Source organism: Notamacropus eugenii, chromosome 2 (assembly GCF_028372415.1).
Source record: "Notamacropus eugenii isolate mMacEug1 chromosome 2, mMacEug1.pri_v2, whole genome shotgun sequence".
In the NCBI taxonomy this organism is placed as follows: Eukaryota; Metazoa; Chordata; class Mammalia; order Diprotodontia; family Macropodidae; genus Notamacropus; species Notamacropus eugenii.
Genome location: NC_092873.1, coordinates 512535263 through 512555806, shown reverse-complemented (window position 1 = coordinate 512555806; position 20544 = coordinate 512535263). Strand labels below are relative to the sequence as shown.

At 47.6% G+C, this 20544-nt stretch overlaps 2 protein-coding genes across 8 annotated transcripts in view; one reads left to right on the top strand and one right to left on the bottom strand.

Annotated features, from left to right (window-relative positions):
- Window positions 1-714, top strand: part of TUT4 (terminal uridylyl transferase 4) — a 65857-nt gene extending 65143 nt beyond the window's left edge. For all 6 annotated transcript variants that reach the window (XR_011975816.1, XM_072649469.1, XM_072649467.1 and 3 more), the window contains one exon: window positions 185-714. Coding sequence is in view for 5 of the 6 variants with exons in the window: in XM_072649469.1 (XP_072505570.1) it covers window positions 185-276 (92 nt within the window). In the remaining variant the exon portion in view is untranslated. The remainder of the gene's footprint in view (window positions 1-184) is intronic.
- Window positions 715-3217: 2503 nt separating this feature from the next.
- Window positions 3218-20477, bottom strand: PRPF38A (pre-mRNA processing factor 38A). Of its 2 annotated transcripts, XM_072649472.1 has the most exons (11): window positions 19681-20206; window positions 18850-18977; window positions 15767-15926; window positions 13405-13526; window positions 12159-12244; window positions 7104-7217; window positions 4932-5044; window positions 4751-4777; window positions 4419-4516; window positions 4142-4190; window positions 3218-3613 (listed from the first exon to the last, which is right to left on the bottom strand). In XM_072649472.1, exons 3-11 carry the CDS (start codon window positions 15901-15903, stop codon window positions 3571-3573), a joined length of 789 nt encoding a protein of 262 aa, XP_072505573.1. In that variant the 5' UTR covers window positions 15904-15926; window positions 18850-18977; window positions 19681-20206; the 3' UTR covers window positions 3218-3570. The 2 variants fall into 2 exon arrangements, with proteins under 2 accessions (XP_072505573.1, XP_072505572.1); XM_072649471.1 differs by lacking the exon at window positions 18850-18977 and having other exon boundaries at window positions 20015-20477.
- Window positions 20478-20544: the final 67 nt, after the last annotated feature.

The following is a 20544-nucleotide window of genomic DNA, read 5'->3' as shown; positions in this document are numbered from 1 at the left end:
AGGTCATTTATTGGGTCTTCAGGGAGCAAATAGTCACTTGAGGGTCCTGGTTAGTCTCCGACTCCTCCTGTAGACTGACATGTTGGCCCCTAGTCCTCACAGATGTAGCCATGTCCCCAGGCACCCACCCAGAGGAAATACACTGAAATGGAAGTGAAGCCCCTTTGTTTTGGTTGGTTTGCAGCTGGCCCACTGATGCCAAGCAACCCGAGATTCCCTCTGCTGTCTCAAGGGCACCCGTCCCTCAGCTTGAACTACATCCAGCAGAAGAAATGACATTTCACAGAAATCAAAGCAAATCAGGTCCTGGATTTAACATTTTAACACAACTTGTTTAGATACAGATTATTTAAATTTAAGACTGTTTTTAAAGTGTATCATTTGTATATAGATACAAGCTATAGTTTTTACTGGTATCACCGAAATGAGTGATACAAATTTCATCTATTTTATTACCCTATTTTTAAGGGACTTTTGTGTTTTGTTTTACCTTGATGAAATGTAAAAAGAGAGAATTTAAAAAAAATTAAGTTCTTTATTTTCTATTAGCTGTATTCATACTTTGGTTGCTTCAGACTTTATATATATTGTTCTTAAAAATAAGAATTAGGAAGGGATTTCATGTGTTTTAAAATTTGTCACTTCTATTCTTTACAGAACTATGTAGTGCCAAAAACTTTTTAAAAGGAAAAAAAATAAAACAAAATTCAACAACAGGAGTCCAGGTTTTTTCCTTCTCCATAGTTATGTATTGAAACTTCAAAGGGAAAACATTGGAATTGTTCTTATCATGGTGTATCGTGGCGTTTGGAGAAGTTCTGTTTTGCTGGACTCCTTGAGCCGCACAGCTTTGATCAGTCTCACTGCTGAGCTAATGGAAGGAGCAGTTGACAAATTTCACTCATAATCCTTGGTGAGGTCCCTGGCAAGATCTTTCAAGGGAAAAAAGGCAGCCCTAAAACAATGGGCTAAGCTTTGCCCCTTGGCTTTGAGGGACAGTAGGGATTCTGGAGAGACTGGGCAGACAGTGGGTTTGGAGTTGGAGGGCCTGGGTTCCAATCTAACTCGGTCATTACACCACCTTTGCAGAGCCATGTCCTCCTCCGGTCCCATGCTTCAGCACTGGGTATGCCCTAGTACCTCTTGGCCAACACCAGTAACACCCCAGTGATTTTGGGGTGATGATTGCTTAGGTGCAGAGAGCATTCTGGGGCATTGGGAAGGGGTCCCTGGGGTGATGCATCACTTAACCCAGGATCCCCCACGAGCCAGGATACGTCAGGGACAAACCAGAGCCCAGGTGTTCCGGAGGCTACCCACCAGACCATGCTATGTCTCTGATGATAGGTCATCATGTAAGGTGCTCGAGGGGAGTGAGGTAAGCAACTGGTAAACCTGGGAATGCTGGGTCAAAGGGTTCTCTCTCATCATCATCCTCATCATCAGATTGCAGACCTGAAGTCAGAAGGGCCTTAAAGACTGTTCGTCCAACCCCTTCTTTTTACACAACATGATAAACAGGCTCAACTGAGATCCAGCCTTTCTGCCCCCTGCACCGTGACGCCTCTCAGCTTTTCTTCTCTGTCCTTGGTGCCTGGAAGATCAACCACAATGCCCAAAGTAATTCAAATGTTGTAGTGTAAAGAACCTCTTGTGTCCCTGCAAAAACCCAAGCATTTCGGGGGAAGGAAGGGAGATGACCATCATGACTGTCCCTAAATAACTTTGTTAAGCTCAGTCTGCATAGGATAGCAAAAGAAGAACAGCTGTAAAGCACTTTGCAAGTGTCGTCTCATGTGGTTTCCACAACAACCCTGGAAGGTTGATGCCATTATTATCAGGTCAGGAAACTGAGACAGAATCAGGTCAAGTGACTCACAGCTAGCATCTGAGGCAGGATTTGAATTCAGAACTTCTGGCTCCAAATCTAATACTGTCATCCGCTGGATAGGCTTCTCCATATAGCCTCCTTTGGCTTTTCTATCCCACTCATGACTTCTATTGAACCTGGAGCCTGCTGAATCCCTCCTCCCCAATCCTGAGCTTTCTCGGGAATTTCTGTCCAGCCACATCTCTGTCTCACACTTGGAAGCTGATTTTTTTGAACCCAAGTGTAGTACTTTGCATTTATTCCTACTAAATCTCCTTACTTGATTTGGCCCAGAATTTTGGTCCTTTGGGGCCTCCAGTTCACTCCCTGCGAACTTTGTCACCTGCATGCTTAATAAAACGTTCCCCTGCTTGGTCACCTGGCCTTGCAGAGTTGGGCACCAGTCCAAGTTGTACAACACAAATTCACAGGGTACCAAATTTAATTCTGCTCTTACCGTGGGTCTCACATTCTAGAACCAGAGCTGTTTATGTGTGTGCTACACAAGCCATCCACATTGAAATTTCACCAACCACATACTGCCATGTTAATCATTCTAATGCACAAATAAAATCCGATATCACTCCCCTCTGGAAAAGCCTTTTCGAGAAGTTCAGATGCACGAGTTCGCATTCAAGGCCTCCCGTGTATGACATATTTGAAGTCCTTAGCATTGATTCTGCCTTTTTCTGCTTCTCATGCTGATCAATCGTTTTTCTGAACTGTTCTCCACACCCAGACTCTGTGTGTGTGTGTGTGTGTGTGTGTGTGTGTGTGTGTGTGTGTGTGTTTCTTAACTACCCTCCTAGAAGACTGAACTCCCTGAGAACTGAAAGGTGACTCATTCATCTATACCCTGAACACAGGACCCTGTACAGTCGGTGGTTATGAATTTTATAAAATAAAATAGAAATAATTAGCCTTGACATTACAGTTGCCTGTATGCCATTATTTTGCTACTCCGTCCATGAAACCCTGACATCTGTGGTGACTGTGTCATCTCCATGCCCAAAGCATCTGACCCACTGTTGGATAAGTAAGGTTGGACCACTCTAAGGCTGTTTCACAGGATGCTGAATGAAAAGACCCCAGAAATGATCAAGGCCAATCCCCAAAATCTCATGGAGATGATGAAATGGAGGCAAATTTCCCCTCCAAGAACTTGCTTAAGGTTGCACAGCTAGAATTCAAACTCAGATCCATGGAATCTTAACCCATGATTCTTTCTGGTGCCCTGCCAGAAACAGGTTGTTCTGTGTGCCAGTTGCCTCAAAGCTGAGCCTGCTAAAAAGGGCTACATAATGTTTAGTAACAAAGCTAGTGAAGGAAAGAGCCACGACACTGCACCCAAGTCGATCACAGTTTAATGTCTGCAGATAAACCTTGTGTAATCAGAAAAATGGAAAAGGGGTACAAAAGGAGTCATGGCAGCCCTTAGGGCGAAACATCCTGTCCTTCCCTCAGACAAATGGGGAAGGGTTCAAAAATAAGTCTTTACATCACAAAAAACTCAGCATGGCTTGGCTTAGGCCAATTAAAAAAAAGTCATAGAAACTGGGGACAGAGGCGGGGCAGGGCAGAGCTGCAGAAGGGGATAATGGCGGTGGCGGCGGTGGCAGCGGCCACAGCAGCAAGGCCAGTCCTTACTGGCCTCGTGGGCAGGTGCCTTCAGACCCAGAAGAATGCTGCTCAGGTGAACACTACTCGTTTCCTCGCCGACTCTTCTTGTGGCTTTTCTTTGACCTGAAACAACAGTACAAATGACTTCACTCCCTTAGTCGGTGAGTGTTTGCGAAGCACCTACCGTGTACTAGGCCTAGGCACACAGACCTGCCCTCTGACAAAGACCATGGAGGGCACCAACTGGGAGTGGAGCAAAAAGAACAAAGTCCCTGCTTTAGCGGGTCTCTGGGCATTTATAAAGCGCCTACTGTGTGCAAGACATTGTGCTAAGCACTGAACGCAGGAAGGCACCGTGTAAATAGCTAGGAAGGGGATAGAAGCCACAGGAGGGACTCACCTGGGTACCAGTTCTCCCTGTTAGTTTGGCAGGCTCAGGGCAGACTGTCCCATGTGACTCACACTACTTTAAGGCTATAACCCTGTGAGGCAGGCGGTGTACAAAGGAGGAAGGTAACTACTTCAGTCAGGCTACTTATAAACGGACAGATGGCTCTGGCCCAGTCCTGCCCCATGCCCAGCGTTCTCAGCTACATCAGCCTAAGACAAGGCTGCATGTCTGATTTGTCTTTGACGGGTCTGAGGGGGTACCTTTCTGGGGACTTGGAGTGGCTCCTGTGTCTGTGGCTCCGGTGGTGGCCTATGGGAGGGAAGGACAGTGAGTGAGTTGATGCTTTCCTAGGTAATCACTCCAGCGTGGCCTCTCTCTCCTGGACCCACAGGATGGGAGGCCTTGTCACCAGCCCCACAACCCTAGGAATGGCAGCATGGAGCCCCAGCCCCGATGAGAAGGACTTTCTGAGGGACTTGCAGTTTGGACCCTACAGCTCAGCGGATGCACACGACTGCACCCAAGGAACTGGGATACCTGGAGACTTGGATCGGGAGCGGTGCCGCCGTTCTCGCGATCGGCTCCGGTGGCGTCGAGGGCTCTTGCTGCGGTGTCTTTCTCGACGGGGGGATGGACTGTGGGGACACGGCATTAGAGTAAGTCTTGTAGTAATTTCAGACCCCCAAATGTGGAGCTGGATCACCCAGTGCTAGCACCCAAGGCCTAGAGAGGCCTTATACAAACCATGGCAGAAGCAGGATTCTAACCCAGGCCTGCTGCCTCCAAACCCAGGCTCTGCACACAGGTACATTCATTAAATGTCTGCTAAAATGGAGCCAAATCAATGCCCAGATGAGTAAAATTCTTACCTCCTCCTTTTGGGAGATCGGCTGCGTCTGCAAGGGAAGAAAAGACAATTGTTTTGAGTTTGTGGTGCCCAGCCAGATCTCCACAGTGTGGAGCAGCCCCTCAACCCCACGCCAATGAGGCCTCAGGGGCAAGGAGTGTCCTCTTTCTGATAGAAGGGATGCCTCCCAGCACACCCATTACCTCCGTGGAGAGCGGCTCCGGCTTCGTCTGTAGCGCAGTGCAGGGGAGCGACGAGGCTTGTCTAGGTCTCGGTAGCTTCGCCGGCGGTGATCTGGGGTTGGGGCCCTCTCCAGCTGGAAAGGGGCAAACCACAGGTAGGTCAGTGTGCACTGCCCAACAACAGAATCACCCCTTAGAGTCAACAAAGGACATCTCCTTACGGGCAATGCCAACTATGCCCCACCACAGAAAAGGCTTACACTCCTGTTAAATGCTCTTTTCTCTAGTTTCCATTGGATTCTGGATTATTAGAACACCTTCCTTTTCACTTCCCATCGATAAATCCACCTCCCTGTCTTTAGGAAAGTAGCTACACACAGACACGCAGACACACACACTCTCTCTCTCTCTCTCAAAGGTGGGGCTTGTAAGGGCACCTCTTGACAAGATGCTCCATGGCATGTGCCAGGACATTACTGGGCCACAGGGAAGGACTGATCTGAGAAATTCAGGGAAATATGGTAAGACCCGATGTATGGGAGCACATGAGCATGAAAAAAGAAAGAAAACCACAATCAAACTGATGGTGGAACTCAGCCCAGCCTTGATGCCCCAAGGCTAATGGCGGGATGCCGTGCCATCTTCCAACAGCATCCACAGGACCAAGGGTCTGTTTGCTTAATTAGATTTAATTAACTACAAGGGGCGGAAAGCCTGACAGGAGTCAGGAGGAAGAGTTGTTGACAACAGGGCCTAAGACATCAATGATTCTTTTTCCAAAGAAGTAGAAGTCTTTCCTGGCAGTGAGCGCTTTGTGTACCTCTGTATTGACTTCTGTGTACATGCTGGCATCTTGGTCACTGTGTGCACTTCGCACACAGTAGACAATTAACAAGTGCTTGCTGAAGTTAAGAGAATGTCAAAAGCACTGACACAGCACATACTATGTGCCAGGCACACAGGCTGGTAAGGAGCAGTACCTGCCATTTTCCCCAGAAACTCACTTAAGTTCACACTTAGCATCCATCTATGCGTTCCTCCCATCATCTGTACATTTCCACAGGCATCTGTTTCATCTTCCCGTCAGGCTCTAGGCTCTAGGGAGGCAAGGCGCTAGTCACCAATGTCTTCTGTCTCTCCACAGTGCCCAGCCGGGCAGGCCCACAGCGTAGCTGGCACATGGGAGTGCTCAACGTATAGTGAGGCTCCCAGAACAGAAGTTTTGTGGCTGCCTGTCTGAAAGAGCTAATGATAAGGACCTACTACAAGGCTTGCCAAAAGTGGCACAAAGGATTTCAAACTCTCTTAGGTGTACTGGCCTCGAGAAGGGCCTTTCTCAGGGGAAGAAAACTAGAAAGATGTCTGGTGCCAGCATGTGGGGCGCCATCACAGCAACTCGGGGGCTCTGGGGAAAGGATGCCAACCTTGGCCCAGGAAGGGGTTGCAGGGAGGGAGGGTGCAAGGCTGCCCTCAGAGTTTGCAGAGATCTCCAGCTGAGGGACCACAAGGGGAGGTGGCCTCAGGAGAGTCTACAGCAGGCATGGATCCCACTTGCATAATGAAAACAGGCAGAAAGTGCACCTTAAGTGCTTCTCTCAACAGACCTTTCTGGGTAAGTGGAGGGAGTGGGGAGATTAAAAATCACACAGATAGTGAATGGTACAAAGGAAAAACCTGAGTCACCAGACCCAAGCCCAGCACTGCCATCCTCTTGTCCGGCCATTGAAATCAAAGGCTCTTTGGTCACCGTCCCTGGGTCACAGACCCTGTCCGGCAGTCTTGGGAAGCCTATTTGGGAAGCCCTTTCCAGAATCATATTTTTAAGTTCACAAAACAAAATGCATAGAATTACAAAGAAAATCAATTATGTTAAAATGTAGCTAACAAAATACTGAAAATAAATGGATCAATAGACGGACAGACAAAGTCAAGTTTGCAGAGCCAATCCCAGAAACTGTGAAGTAAAACTGTGATCCTTGGTCTCCCTACCATAACGGAGGCAGAAGCCACACTCTGCAGTCAGACAGCTTCTGCAGCTGAGCTCTAATGACATACAACACAAAGGATCCTCCATTCCTCTGCCAGGGCGGAGCACCACTGGTACAGATGCCCAGGCCATTTGGTAGAGACAGATGGGGTAGGGAGGACAGCAGCTCTGAAGAGAACCCCAAAGGCCCAACCCTGTGGCCTGACCTTGTCATCATCATCCTCCTCTTCCTCCTCGCTGGACTCCACATCGTCCATGTCCTCCTCCAAGGCGCTGACGCGAGGCTCCAACTGCTCAGCTTCCTCCAGCACATACCGCTTCTACAAGAGCAGACAGAGGCGAGGGGCATCAGCACTGTCCTACTCCAACCATTCCATTTCAGAAACACTATGAGAATCCTGTGGGGAGGGAGCAGAAGCCCCAGAACCACTTATGCCTGAGGAAGCACTAAAGGATATAGAGATTTCCACAGATGCAAGGACTCAAACCCAGGGCTTCAGGTCTTAAGGAACATTTCCTATTTACACCAAGAAATTTCCAGTGAAAGAGTAACAATAATTTAAGCAGCATGGCATAGCATATAACAGTACCAGTCACAGACAGAGGCAGGTACACCTTGATTCAAACTCAGCCCTGACACACTGGCTGGGCTATCCCAAGCAAACCACCTTCCTCAGTCCCCCCAGGTAAGTGCCCATCTGCACTGGGAGAAGGAGCTTCTCCCTGAGGGTTAATGATTTGGCAATGAAAAGATCACCGACAACTTTGGAGAGTCATTCCAATTCACAATGAGGCTAGAAGCCAGAACACAACACACTGGGAAATGAGAGGAATTGGAGGCACTGAGCAGCCTTGTCAAGTTTATCCATGAAGGAGAGAAGAAACAGTGGGTGATGATCACATATGGCACCCCCTGGTCGAGCCAGCCTCCCAGGGAGTCCAACTAGACCTTGTGAGGTTCACAGAAGTGGAGAGCTGGAAAGGGCCTTAGACCCCCAAGAACGGGAAGTGACTTGAGGGCACCAGGATGCAGGAACAGCAAGTCCAGCCTGGCTTTGGGTCAGACTTCAGTAAGAGAGCCCCCAAGGAGGGGAGCATGATACAAGTCTTCCAGTATTTGTAGGGCTATCTTGGGATGAAAGGTAACGTGTCACCATAGATAGAAAGCTGGCCTCAAAGCTAACAGGACCTGGATTCAAGTCCTGTCTGTTATGCATCCTGGCCATGTGATCCTGGAAAAGTCACTGAACTCAGCCCTCTGGGAAACTAAAGACTTGAGGGGGAGGCAGAGCCAAGATGGTGGAGTAGAAGGACAGATCTGCTCTAGCTTTACCCCCACAGCCCATAAAATACCTGTAAAAAATGACTCTAAACAAATTCTAGAGCAGCAGAAGCCACAAAACAACAGAGTGAAAGAGATTTCCAGCCCAAGGCAGCCTGGAAGGCCGACAGGAAAAGTGTACTGCACTGGCTTGGAGACAGCCTTGGCGGCATGGTGCAGCACAGACAGAACTGGAGCAGGCTTCAGGGTGGGGAATCACAAGTTGCAGCTGTGGTTCTCAGACTTCTCACCCCACAAATGCTAACGACAGCTTCAAAGGTCAATGAGAAAGCTCTTTCACCTGGGTGAAAGGGGAGTGGTTTCTGGCCGTGGTTTCTGGCCGTGGTTTCTGGCCGTGGTTTCTGGCCCCGGCCCCGGCCCCGGCCCCGGCCCCGGCCCCGGCCCGGCCCCGGCCCCGGCCCCGGCCCCGGCCCCGGCCCCGGCCCCAGGGCAGCAGTAGCCACTGTGACAGCAGCTTCCACTTTTGGAGCCCTCTGCCTAAAGACCCTAGGGGAACAGAGCAGCTGATCTGGGTCTCAGTTCTGAGTGGTGGTCCTGGGGTGAGGAGGAGCACTGGTGTGGTAGAGCTGGTGGAGGCTCTGGAGAGGGAATCCTACTCACAGATCCTGGGCAGAAAGGATTACTTATGGTTGCTCATAGACCAAAGCACAGGCCAGGAGAGGAGGAAACTCTTCTCCCTTGATTATGCCACCTTGGAGGAACTGAGAACTTACAGGTCCCTAGAGTACACCCTCAACTTGACAAAGGATTGAAAAGTCAAGTAACTGGCTGGGAAAATGCCCAAAAAAAGGGGAAAAAAAATAAGACTATAGAAGGTTACTTTCTTGGTGAACAGGTATTTTCTTCCATCCTTTCGGATGAGGAAGAACAAAGCATACCATCAAAGAAAGACATAAAAGTCAAGGCTTCTACATCCAAAACCTCCCCCACCAAAATGCAATGATCTCAGGCCACAGAAAAGTTCAGAAAGGATTTTGAAAATCAAGTAAGAGAGGTGCAAGAAAAATTGGGAAAAAAAATTAGAGCAATGCAAAAAAATCATGAAAAGCAAGTCAACAGCTTGATAACACCTTTAAAAATAGACTAACTCAACTGGCAAAAGAGGTCCAAAAAGCTAATGAAGAGAAAAATGCTCTAAAAGACAGATTGGGCCAAATGGACAAGGAGGTTCAAAAGCTCACTGAAGAAAACAGTACTTTAAAAATTAGAATGGAGCAGATGGAAGCTAATGATTTTATGAGAAACCAAGAAATTACAAAACAAAATCAAAGGAATGAAAAAGTAGAAGACAATGTGAAATAGCTCATTGGAAAAAAAAAACTGACTTAAAAACAGATACAGGAGAGACAACTTAAAAATTATGGGACTACCTGAAAGCCATGATCATAAAAAGAGCCTAGACATCATCTTTCATGAAGTTATCAAGGAAAACTGCCCTGATATTCTAGAACCAGAGGGTAAAATAAATATTGAAAGAATTCACTGATCACCTCCTGAAAGATATTCAAAAAGAGAAACTCCTAGGAATGTTGTAGCCAAATTTCAGAGTTCCCAAGTCAAGAAGAAAATATTGCAAGCAGCCAGAAACAATTCAAGTATTGTGGAAATACAATCAGGATAACACAAGATCTGGCAGCTTCTACATTAAAGGGTCAAAGGGCATGGAATATGATATTCCAGAAGTCAAAGGAGCTAGGATTAAAACCAAGAATCACCTACCCAGCAAAACTGAGTATAATACTTCAGGGGAAAAAATGGTCACTCAATGAAATCGAGGACTTTCAAGCATTCTTGATGAAAAGATCAGAGATGAATAGAAAATCTGACTTTCAAACACAAGAATGAAGAGAAGCATGAAAAGGTAAACAGGAAAGAGAAGTCATAAGGAAATTATTATAGTTGAACTGTTTACATTCCTACATGGAAAGATAATATTTGTAACTCTTGAGACTTTTCTCAGTATTTGGGTAGCTGGAGGGATTATGTACATATATATAGACGGAGGGCATAGGGTGACCAGTTGAACAGGAAGGGATGATATCTAAAAAAAATAAAATTAAGGGGTGAGAGAGGAATATATTGGGAGGAGAAAGGGAGAAATGGAATGGGACAAATTATCTCTCATAAAAGAGGCAAGAAAAAGTTTTTTCAATGGAGGAGAAGAGGGGGAAGGTGAGAGGGAAAAAGTAAAGCTTTCATCACATTTGGCTGAAGGAGGGAATAATATGCATACTCAATTTAATATGAAAATCTAACACTACAGGAAAGTAGGGGAGAAGGGGAGAAGTGAGGTGTGGGGGGAATGATAGAAGGGAGGGCAAACGGGAGGATGGAATAATTAGAAGTAAACACTTCTGAGGAGGGACAAGAACAAAAGAGGGTATAGAATAAATAGGGGGTAGGATAGGATAGAGGGAAATATAGTTAGTCTTATACAACACGACTTTTATGGAAGTCTTTTGCTTAACTATACATGTATAGCCTATATTGAATTGCTTGCCTTCTCAGTGGGGATGGGTAGGAAGGGAAGAAGGGAGAGATGCTGGAACTCAAAAGTTTTAGGAATGAATGTTGAGAGTTGTTTTTGTGTACAACTGGGAAATGAGAAATATAGGTAATGGGGTATAGAAATCTATCTTGCCCTACAAGAAAAGAGAGAAGATGGAGATAAGGGAAGGAAGGGGTATGATAGAAGGAAGGGCAGATTGGGGGAATGGGTAATCAGAATGCATGGTGTTTTGGGGTAGCGGGAGAGGAGAGATGGGAATAAAATTTGGAACTCGAAATCTTGTGGAAATGAATGCTGAAAACCAAAAATAAATAAATTTAAAAAAAAAAAAAAGACTTTAAGTTACAGAAAAGGTGCCATACACACAGAGTTCCCCATACACACAAATTTCCAAATCCACTCCCTATCCCCATGCTACATGAGAAAGAAATTAGACATCCTCAGCTTGGCCCCAGAGGGCAAAGCTACGAGAAACAGAGGGAGCATCATTGGGAGGCAGATTTCAAATTTCCTACCAATCGATGTGGCCCAAAGGCAGGATGAGGAGCCTCCAGAAACAGGGAGGCTCCTCCTCCTCTCTGGGGGTTCTCAACCCAAGGTTTTCCAACTGCTTGTCAGGGCTGCCCTGGAGGAAATCCTTGTTTATAAGTGGATCAGAATGGCCTTCTGAGAGCCCTTCCATTTGCAGGAGTACAGGCTCTCCCAGGAGAGGACCACAAACGGCAGTTTCAAGCAGCAGGACCAGACAAGTCTCTGAGTCTGGAGCCACCTGGTGGCAAAGAGATGCTGAAGTACTTCTGTCTATTGCTGGGTGGACTGCTGTTCACACCAAGTCCCATATCATTCAGGGGAATGAAACCAGCTGATTGTTCAGTCTGGCCCCAACAAGCTAGCGTGTCTCTTTGTTGAGGCTTTTCCTGCCAGAATCCTCCTCTGTAACCCACCTTTCCTCAGTGGTGCAGTTCTCACAGGAACCATCAGCCCACCACATGCAAGATATCACATAGGTATCCACTGCTAGATCCTTTCTGGGCTGCTGCTCTGGCAGCAGAGGAACCTGAATGCTGTGGGCAGGCTGTGAGTGTGACCACTGAAGTCATCTGTCTGACCCCGCGTTTTACAGAGGTAGAAGCAGAGATCCAAGGAGGAAGAAATTTGCTCAAAGCCCATCGGTGACCAAAATCAAAATCTCTGGCATCCCATCTTCCTACTATTCCATGACACCTGTGTTTCCTTAAGCCACCAGGGCTAAGTTTTCCCTTTTGCCAAAAAGGAGGCCCATCTGCAGGGCCCAAGGACCCAAGCTTTTCACTTCCAGTTCCTTCCAAAACTCTACCCACCAGCCCCTCCCCAAGCCCCAAGGACCTGAGTCTGAAAAAGCCCCTGTGTGAAGCGATTGTTTCCTCTTACCTGAAGCCGGGGCAAAATAATGTCACAGACTCGCTCACTGTGCAGCAGTTCATCAATAAACTCATCCACGTGCATCAGTTCAAACTCTGGGGAAAAAAATCCAAGAGCTCAGCAAAACAGAACACCAGATGGGAACTGGGACTTAGAAATAACAACAGTACTGGAGAGCAAGAAGGAAGCAAGAGAGCCAAATACAAAGGCGGGTGAGGAACAAGGGCATCGATCTGCCCCTGCGGGTAGACTCTCAGGAACTCCCTCAAAATCCAAGTACTCCAGCAATGGGACAAGCAGCCCTAGAAAAGGCCCCTAATCAGTCACCCAACAAGCCAGGATACTGGAGACACAAAGCAAAGATGGCCCTCTTTTCAAGGAGCTTTGATGTTTTACCAAATGATCAAAGTATGACACCCTGTGGGAGGAGGTTGTCGAAGGAATCCATATTTTACACAACATCTAGTCAGTCACCAAGTGCCTACTATGTTCCAGGCACTAGGGATACCAAGAAAGGGAAAAGACAGTTCCTACTCTTGAGCTTACAACCTAATGGGGGAGATAGTGCAAGCAACCACGGACAAACAAGATAAAACAAACAAGGATATAAACAAAATAAAATGGGGGTGGGCTCAAAGAGAAGGCACTGCCATGGAGGGGGATCAGAAAAGGTTTCTTCCTAGAGGTTAGATTTTAGCTGTGGGGGGGAGGTCAGGAGGTACGGAGCACAGCCAGGGAAAATGCCCCAAGTCTGGAGATGGAATGTCTCATGTGAGGACCAGAAAGGGCGCCAGGGTCACTGGGTAAGAAGCCTGGGAAGGTAGAAGGGGACCAGCTGTGAGGAGCTTGAAAAGCCAAATAGGATTTTATATTTGCTCCAACATGGTAAGACCTGTGCCTATGGAAGATCCATTTTACAACAAAGTGTAGAATGGGAGTAAGCAGAGAGGAAATGATCTTTTCCCAAGGATGGGGTGCAGGAGAGGATCTATGAAGACAAACAGTCCAGGGACATCAGGCACCACAGCAGGGGCTCCCCTTTCCCAGCATCCTCCCAACAAGACTGTGCACGGGGTTGTCCTATTGTCACTATAACTTGGGTTTTACCTGCTAATTCTGGAATTTCAAGATATCCTTCCAACTAAGCAGCTATTGGGAAGGCTGGGGACCCATGGAGGGGGTAGGTGTGGATCAAACAAGAATCCAACAAGGGGCACTGGTCCACTCTTCCAGAACCCTGAAGCACCACACTCACCTCCATTTCGGTTCTGGCTCTTAATTTTCCGATAGTCATTGTAAAGAGGTTCCAGATACTTGTAGCAGTCGATGGCGGTGCCAGTCAGCCTCATATACAGGGCCCCCAACATGCGGACATACCTGAAAGAAAAGTCAGTGCAATAACTGGTCACCCTAAGATTCAGGAAAAGGCTAATTCCCTCTGAACATACAACTGACCTGCCAAGACCTCTACTACATCTAGACCCCAAAGGTATCTGAAAAAAGGCTTCATGTGCACAGACGTCTCTGCAGCAGCTCCCTCTGTGATGACAAAGAACTGGAAAGTGAGGGAATGCCCATTAACTGAAGAATGGCTGAACAAGTCATGCTACATGAATTTAAAGGATATTACTGTGCCCTAAGATACAGTGAAAGGGATAATTTCAGAGAAACCTGGGAAGACTTGTATGAACTGACGCAGTGAAGTGAGCAGAAACAGAACAACGTATATAATAATAACAATAAACCACTCTGAAAGACTTCAGATCCTGATCAATGCAAGGACCAGCCATGATTTTAGGGGGCCAAGGATGAAGCCTGCTGTGCGCCTCCTAACAAGATGGACTGACCACGTGGTTATGCAAATAACCGACGGGAGAATTTGTTTTGCTTGACTATGCACATTACAAGAGTTTTGTTTTTCTTTTAAATTGGGAATGGTGGCAGGAAGGAGAGAAAATACATACTTATTAAATGAAATAAAAATGTTTTTAAACCATACAGCCTGTTAGTTTGTCAAGTGCTTGTCACTCACTAGCTGTGTGACCTTGAGCAGCTAACTCTATCTTGAGGACCTTGATTTCCTCCTTTGTGCTTTGAGGTTCACCCTCCTCACAGCCCCTGCCCCCCAGGAATGCCAGGAGGGCCAAATAAATGCCATCCCAGACCTTCCACACACACAGTAGATGCTTCATAAACAACTACTGAATGAGTCTATGTAAACAAGCCCATCCTTAGTATTTTCATCATCTCCCATTTGGCAGAGGGGGAAGAGGCAGCTACAGACAACAGCCTCAGGCAAAGGTTCCTCTCTCACAGAAGACCTGGTTAAAGACCTGCTTCTGCTGCTCACCTCCTGGTGACCCTGGGTCACTTCACTCCTCAGTTTCCTCAACTGTAAAATGAGCAGGGACAGTTGCAATGCCTACTGCCCAGGGTCATCATTGTAGGGATCAAAGGAGGCAGAGAATGTAGCACAGGAAGCATCAGCACGTGGTTCTGGCACACATTAGGACTGACATGGAGTTTACTCACAGACTCCTTCTTTACATCCTCCCTCCTCATGCCCCCTCCCTCTAAGATAGGAGTATATGTGTTGGCACACTCACTTTATGGTGAGGGTGGCTACACAGAGCCTCAGGAGAGGAAAGGTGATTTGCCCAGAATTCCAGAGTCAGTGAACATGAACTGAAAAGTAAGGTCTCCATCATAGGAGGTATTCAAATGGAAAGTAGATTAGCCCTTAACTGGGGAAAGCTGGACAAAGTGACCATCTACTTCCTTCTAACCCTGTGGTCAATCATGGGGCCAACCTCCCCGCACGCCCGAAAAGGAGTCCTCTCTGCAATGTTTCTATTGGACAGCTGGTGGACTTTCAAGGCCAACTATTCTTTGGTGAACAACTTATTAGGCTTCTAAGCTCTTCTTTCGGAAGCACAGCTATACCTTGTCTTTTAATATCCACCTTCTTACAAAGGAGCCCAACCCTTTGGCATATGACAGTCCATGCCCCAGGACTCTCCCCTCTAGGCCACCATATGGCCAGATTCTCTGACTTGTCCTGCTGGGATCCTCCACTAGGAAGCCTCCAGCCTGTTGTCAATGAGTCTCTTAAACGGCAATAGGATCTGGCCTATGCAACAAACTCTCATTTTTGAGCTCACTTTTGACAAAAGTGATTGGGGATTCTTTGTTGGTAGTGGGGTGGATGTGGGGGAGTTTGGGTTCTGTACATCATCCCTGGAAATTGGCTTTACAGCTGGAAAGGATCTTCCTTAATTTACTAATGAGGAAACTGAGGCCCAGAGAGATTTTGAGAAGCCCAAGGTAACAGAGAATTAGCAAAGGATTTTTAATTAGAATATACATCAATTCCTACTTAAGATATAGTGGAAAGTTAAAACACAGTAAGGAAGTAAAGAAAACCAATGGTACACCAGAAAGGACACAATTACCAAAGAAAGGAAGAGGTTATAATCCCCCAGGACAAAATCCAGGAGGAAGAAGCCCAACGGAGAGTTGTGTGCTAGAGATCCGCCCCCTCAGTCAAAGCACCAGGGTTCCAGTAAATGGGGAATCGGACGTTCTGGAAGAGAAGGGTCTGCATGTTTCTCACTTACTTGAAATCTTCATTTTTAATAAACTCCACAATGATGTCCTTCTCTGGTTGTATCTGCAACATCTTCAAGGTCAGGCAGAGGAAAGGAGTTGGCTTGATGTTGCCGCCATAGACACCTCCCACAAATCTCAGTTCCATAGCTTTATCAACAACAAGCTCCGCTGAAACCAAAAGAAGGGCACAGTGACAAGGGGATTCTAAGGCCAACCTCCCAAACCTTCAGGAATCACCGATGGGCAAAAGCACCGTCTGGTCCTCAGCTCAGTATATTCACCAAGAAGTCCCATGAAACTCTTAAGCAATGAGTTCTCAAAAATCCTGCCCATTTCCATAACCTGAGAATAAGAAGAGTCTTTGGCCTACAAAGGTGGGCTTTCTGAAGTGATACTGGGGAGTGCGCAGGATGTCGTTCTAAGGCAATGCTAAATAACTCACTAAGGAATCCCCTAGTACGGGCCATTCACTTTATTTCAATTATTTAAAACTTAATATAAACATAATATGGTCAACTAACTTTGCTTAGCAACTCCAATTTGTACTAGCTTCAATGCACAAAGCACCGCTGTCTAGTTCCTGTCCCTCCCCAGGGCACCTGGGCCTCTGATGGTTGCGGGGGGTTTGCCACACTTTGGGGTCTGGTTTTTAGACACTGCATATTTCATAGTTTTCCCAGAGGTGTCTGTATTCTTTGGACACTGGAGGCTATTGACTGCATGAAAGTTTTTTATGACAATAATGTCTTATTGTCGGACATTTAGGGAAGATCCAATTGTTTGTAATTACATACAACACATGGTTTGAAAATGCCTGAATAGGGTGTATAAGCCCTTCTAGGGTAGAGTTCCAACAGTGGAATTTGGGGGTCAAAGGTATACCTTCTATCAGGTTACTCTACAAAAAGATTCTGTAAGTTTACAATCCCACCAACAAATATGGAAGCCCTGTTCTGCCAGAGTCAGTCAGTCAATAGACTATATTAAGTGCCAGGCACTGTGCTAAGTACTAAGGATATAAAAATGGCAAAAGACTGTCCCTGCTCTCAAGGAGCTCAAAAGCTAATGCGAGGATATAACAAGCAAACAAAAAGGTATAAACAAGCTACATATAGGATAAATAAAAAATAATTGAGAGAAGGTACTAGAATTAAGAGAGTTGAGGAAGGCTTCCCATACAAGATGGAATCTGAGTTGGGACTTGAAGGAAGCCAGAGAAGGCAGGAGGTCAAAATGACAAGGGAGAACCATTCCAGTCATGAGGAACAGACAACAAAGTCGCAAGGAACCTAGAGATGGAAAGTTATGTTCGTGAAACAGTCAGGAGGCCAGGGTCACTAGGCTGAAGAGTACAAGTCAGGGAATAAGATGTAAGAAGCCTTACAAAGACAAAGGGCTTTGAATGGCAAACCAAAAAGTTTGCATTTGGCCTGGAAACAACAGAACAAAGGACAGGGAAGTAAGAGACCAGAGCTCACAGGAGCATGGATCTAAAGATAGAGGGGACCTCAGAGGCCACCAAGCCACCCTCTCATTTTAGAGGAAGAATCCAAGGCCAGAGAGAAAGATGAGCCTTGTCCACATTCAGACAACTAATACCTGAGCCCAGATCCAACCCTGGTGCCTGACTGAGGCCAACATGGTTTCAGTTGCCCTTCCCTCTTCCTTGTGCCCCATATCCTCCAATCTGTTGACAAGTTCTCTAATTACTCTATCCCTCCAACCTCTTACCATCTGTGTCCTTTCTACATACCCCAAGGTCAGGCTTTAGTGCCCTTTCTGGCTACTATCTAAAGCCCTTCAGTGGCTACCAAGTGCTTGGAGAAATGATAATGATAACAATGATAATTATAACAGCTAGTATTTACAGAGCACTGTGCTAAGTGCTATACAAATAAACTCTCCTATTCATTATCACCATTTTATAGTTAAAGAAACTAAGGCAGAAAGAGGTGAAGTGATTTGCCCAAAGTCACACAGCTAGGACCTGCATGAGGAAGGATTTCAGCCCAGGTCCTCTCCTGACTCCAGGCTCAGCATGCTCCTGAACTACAGATTCCACTAGTACTAAAGGCCTTCTGCTTCTAGCCCCAATCTACCTTTTTCAGCCGGACTTCACACTCTACCACCCCGCCCCACTACACTACTACCTGTTCTCTGCAGCCTGAAGCTGCTATGCTTTGAACCCTGACTCACTGGGGGAAACCTCTCCTGGCCTCAGTTTCTCCCACTGTAAAACAAAAAGGTCAAGCTAGATGCTTTCTGAGTCCCCTTCCAACTCTGACATTTTGGGATAACAGCTTGAAAAATTGTTCTGCTCAGGGGCATTGGCATGGGGGTCAGGAGTCAGAAGAGTGCTGCTAAAAACATGACACTCCTGGTATCTGGGCAGCGGCAGTGGGGTTGGTTTAGGCCGTGAGACACAGCAGTCAAAGGGACCTGGAGTTAGGAAGACCAGGGTTCTTCATTTATTAACTGAGAGATGACAGACAAGTGACAATCTCTCATCTCAATTTCCTCATCTATAAAATGGGGATAATCCTACCTCCAGCAGCTGCCTCCCAGGAGATGCTATGTAATACATTTAGCAAACTTTAAAATACCATTAAGTGGCAGTTATGATTACTATATTGTGAAGGGGCCCTTGTGACCTTTCCGATCACATCGGCGGACAATGTTATTATCACCATCTCTGCATATGGCCCTGCCCTAAAGGCCTGACCAGGCCCCAAGAAATGTTTTCTCCCTTCAACATACAAACACTTCCGGGCAAGTCATTCAAAATAAGATAATGTTACAGCTGGGGGAAGAACCTTAGAATATAAGATGTTAAACTTGGGAAGGATTTCAGTTCAGGGAAGAACTGGGAAGTACCAATGCAAACACACACTTACTCTGCCTTCTGAATCTGAAAGAGCTGCCTTGGCATTCATTCAAGAAGCAGTGACTGATTTCAAGCCATGTGCCAGGCACAAGGTACTAGGGAAGCAGAGGCAAAAATGAAGTAGTCCCTCATCTCTCTTTAAACACAATATGCCAGGCATGTAAAACAAAACTGAAACGTGCAGCTCTCAAAGAAAGGATTTCTTACCAAGGAAGGCAACATGTATCCATAGAAGCAAAAACTAAATACAAGGTAACTGTTGGAGAGAAGACGCTGGCAGCCGAGGAGGGAGGATCCAGAAACGGCTTTGTGTAGGAGGTGGCAGCTGAGCTGAGCTTTGAAAGAAAAGATGGATTCTGAGAGGTCAAAAACAGCAAGACCAGTCTGGCTGACCCACGGCATTTAAATGCCAGAATGTGTCTTTGGCCTTAGAAAAAGCAGGGACCCCCTGAAATGTACTGCGCAGGCGCAGCCCCACCTGTTTCAGCCAAATCCCTTCCCGGGTCTTGGGCAGCCTTCCAAGCCGCAACAAGGCTTTGTCAGTTTCGTTCAATGTTGCACCTTTGTAGCGACCTCACCCAGAGCTCTGCTCCCCGGGCCAGGGTCAAGGACAGCGACCAAAGGAGGATCAAGAGGCAACGCTCTGGGCAGAAGGGGCTGAGTGCCCTCTGCTCCGGGGACCCCACCAACACAACAACCTTGCTGACTTCCCTGCACACCCACTGCTCACCCCACTCTAAGTCCTCGAGGACGGGGGCGGCTCGGACTTCCTAGGCCTAGCATTAAGCACAGCGCTTAACAAATAAAAGCTTAATAGACGTTCGCTCGGCCACATCACCCACGGACAGGCAGCTCCGAGTCTGTCCTCCCCCACCCCGTTCTTGGCCGTGCCCGGCCGGGGCCAGGCACCAGGGACCCCGACGTTCTCCACTATGGTCCAAGCTAGCTCACCCTGGACGTGAACAGGAGCCGGCCGGGAGCAGAGGAGAATCTGGGGTGGGAGAGCCCGGGTTCAATCCTGCCTCGAACGCTTCCTACCTGCGTGCGGCTTTCCAAATATGAAAGAGGGGGCAGGAAGACACGGTCACTTAGTGAGTATCTACTCCGTGCTGCAGGTATGCTGGTGAGGAAGGTAAAAAGGCCTCCCGAAGCCCCTCTCTCAATCAGGCAAACATTTCCGACGCCTTCCCTAGTTCGGCTCGAGAGAAAGGGACTCAGAAACGCAAGGGACCGTTACAGTCCAAAAGTCAGGGTAGGCTACGAGCTCCAAGGGTTCTGTCTGAACTCCTCCCCGGCCGGGGAGCTCACATCCTCCCTGGGCGGCTCGAGACGCGCCGGGGAGATGTCCGGAGCCCCAGCCGCAGCCGCTCACCTGTGAGTCCAAAACACTCCTCCTTCCAGTACTTGGACTCGTAGATTCGGGTCCGGATGATCTTCTCCACCAGGTACTGCGGGTTGGTGCCGTGGATGCTGTGAGCATCCTTCACCGTCCGATTCGCCATCTTGGGAAGCCCTTGGCGCCGCCTCTGCAGCCCTTCCGGCGGGCACTTTCTGCGTCACTTCCGCACGAGCCAAGCCGGGGGAAGCGGGGGGGGGGGGGGGGGAAGCGGGGGCGAAAGCGTCTCGGCGCGGCCGATGACGTCACCGAGGCGGCCACTTTGAAACCGGGCACGCGCCGCGACCGCGACGCCTCTACCTTCCCAAACGCGGCTTCGTAATAATGACGTAACTAGAAACAAGAGCGGAGGGGGGAGACGTAGGGGGCGGAGCGCCTGGACGGCGAACGACCTTTTGAATCTGGGAGGGGTGGAAGAGGGAGGGGGAGAGGCGGAGACAAAAGTCCCGATCCGTACGCAGGAGGGAGGAGAAAGGGGGCGGGCCTTGCGTGACGCGAGGGGCGGG

Bases quoted from the DNA above. Each gene is read 5' to 3' on its own strand.
- PRPF38A (XM_072649471.1), bottom strand. From the start codon at position 20,144: ATGGCGAATCGGACGGTGAAGGATGCTCACAGCATCCACGGCACCAAC. The intron at 5,045-7,103 runs GTCAGGCCACAG...GCCCCTTTCCAG, and splicing joins AGGAGGATGATGATGACAAG to CTGGAGAGGGCCCCAACCCC. The intron at 4,778-4,931 runs GTAATGGGTGTG...CTTCCCTTGCAG, and splicing joins CGGAGCCGCTCTCCACGGAG to ACGCAGCCGATCTCCCAAAA.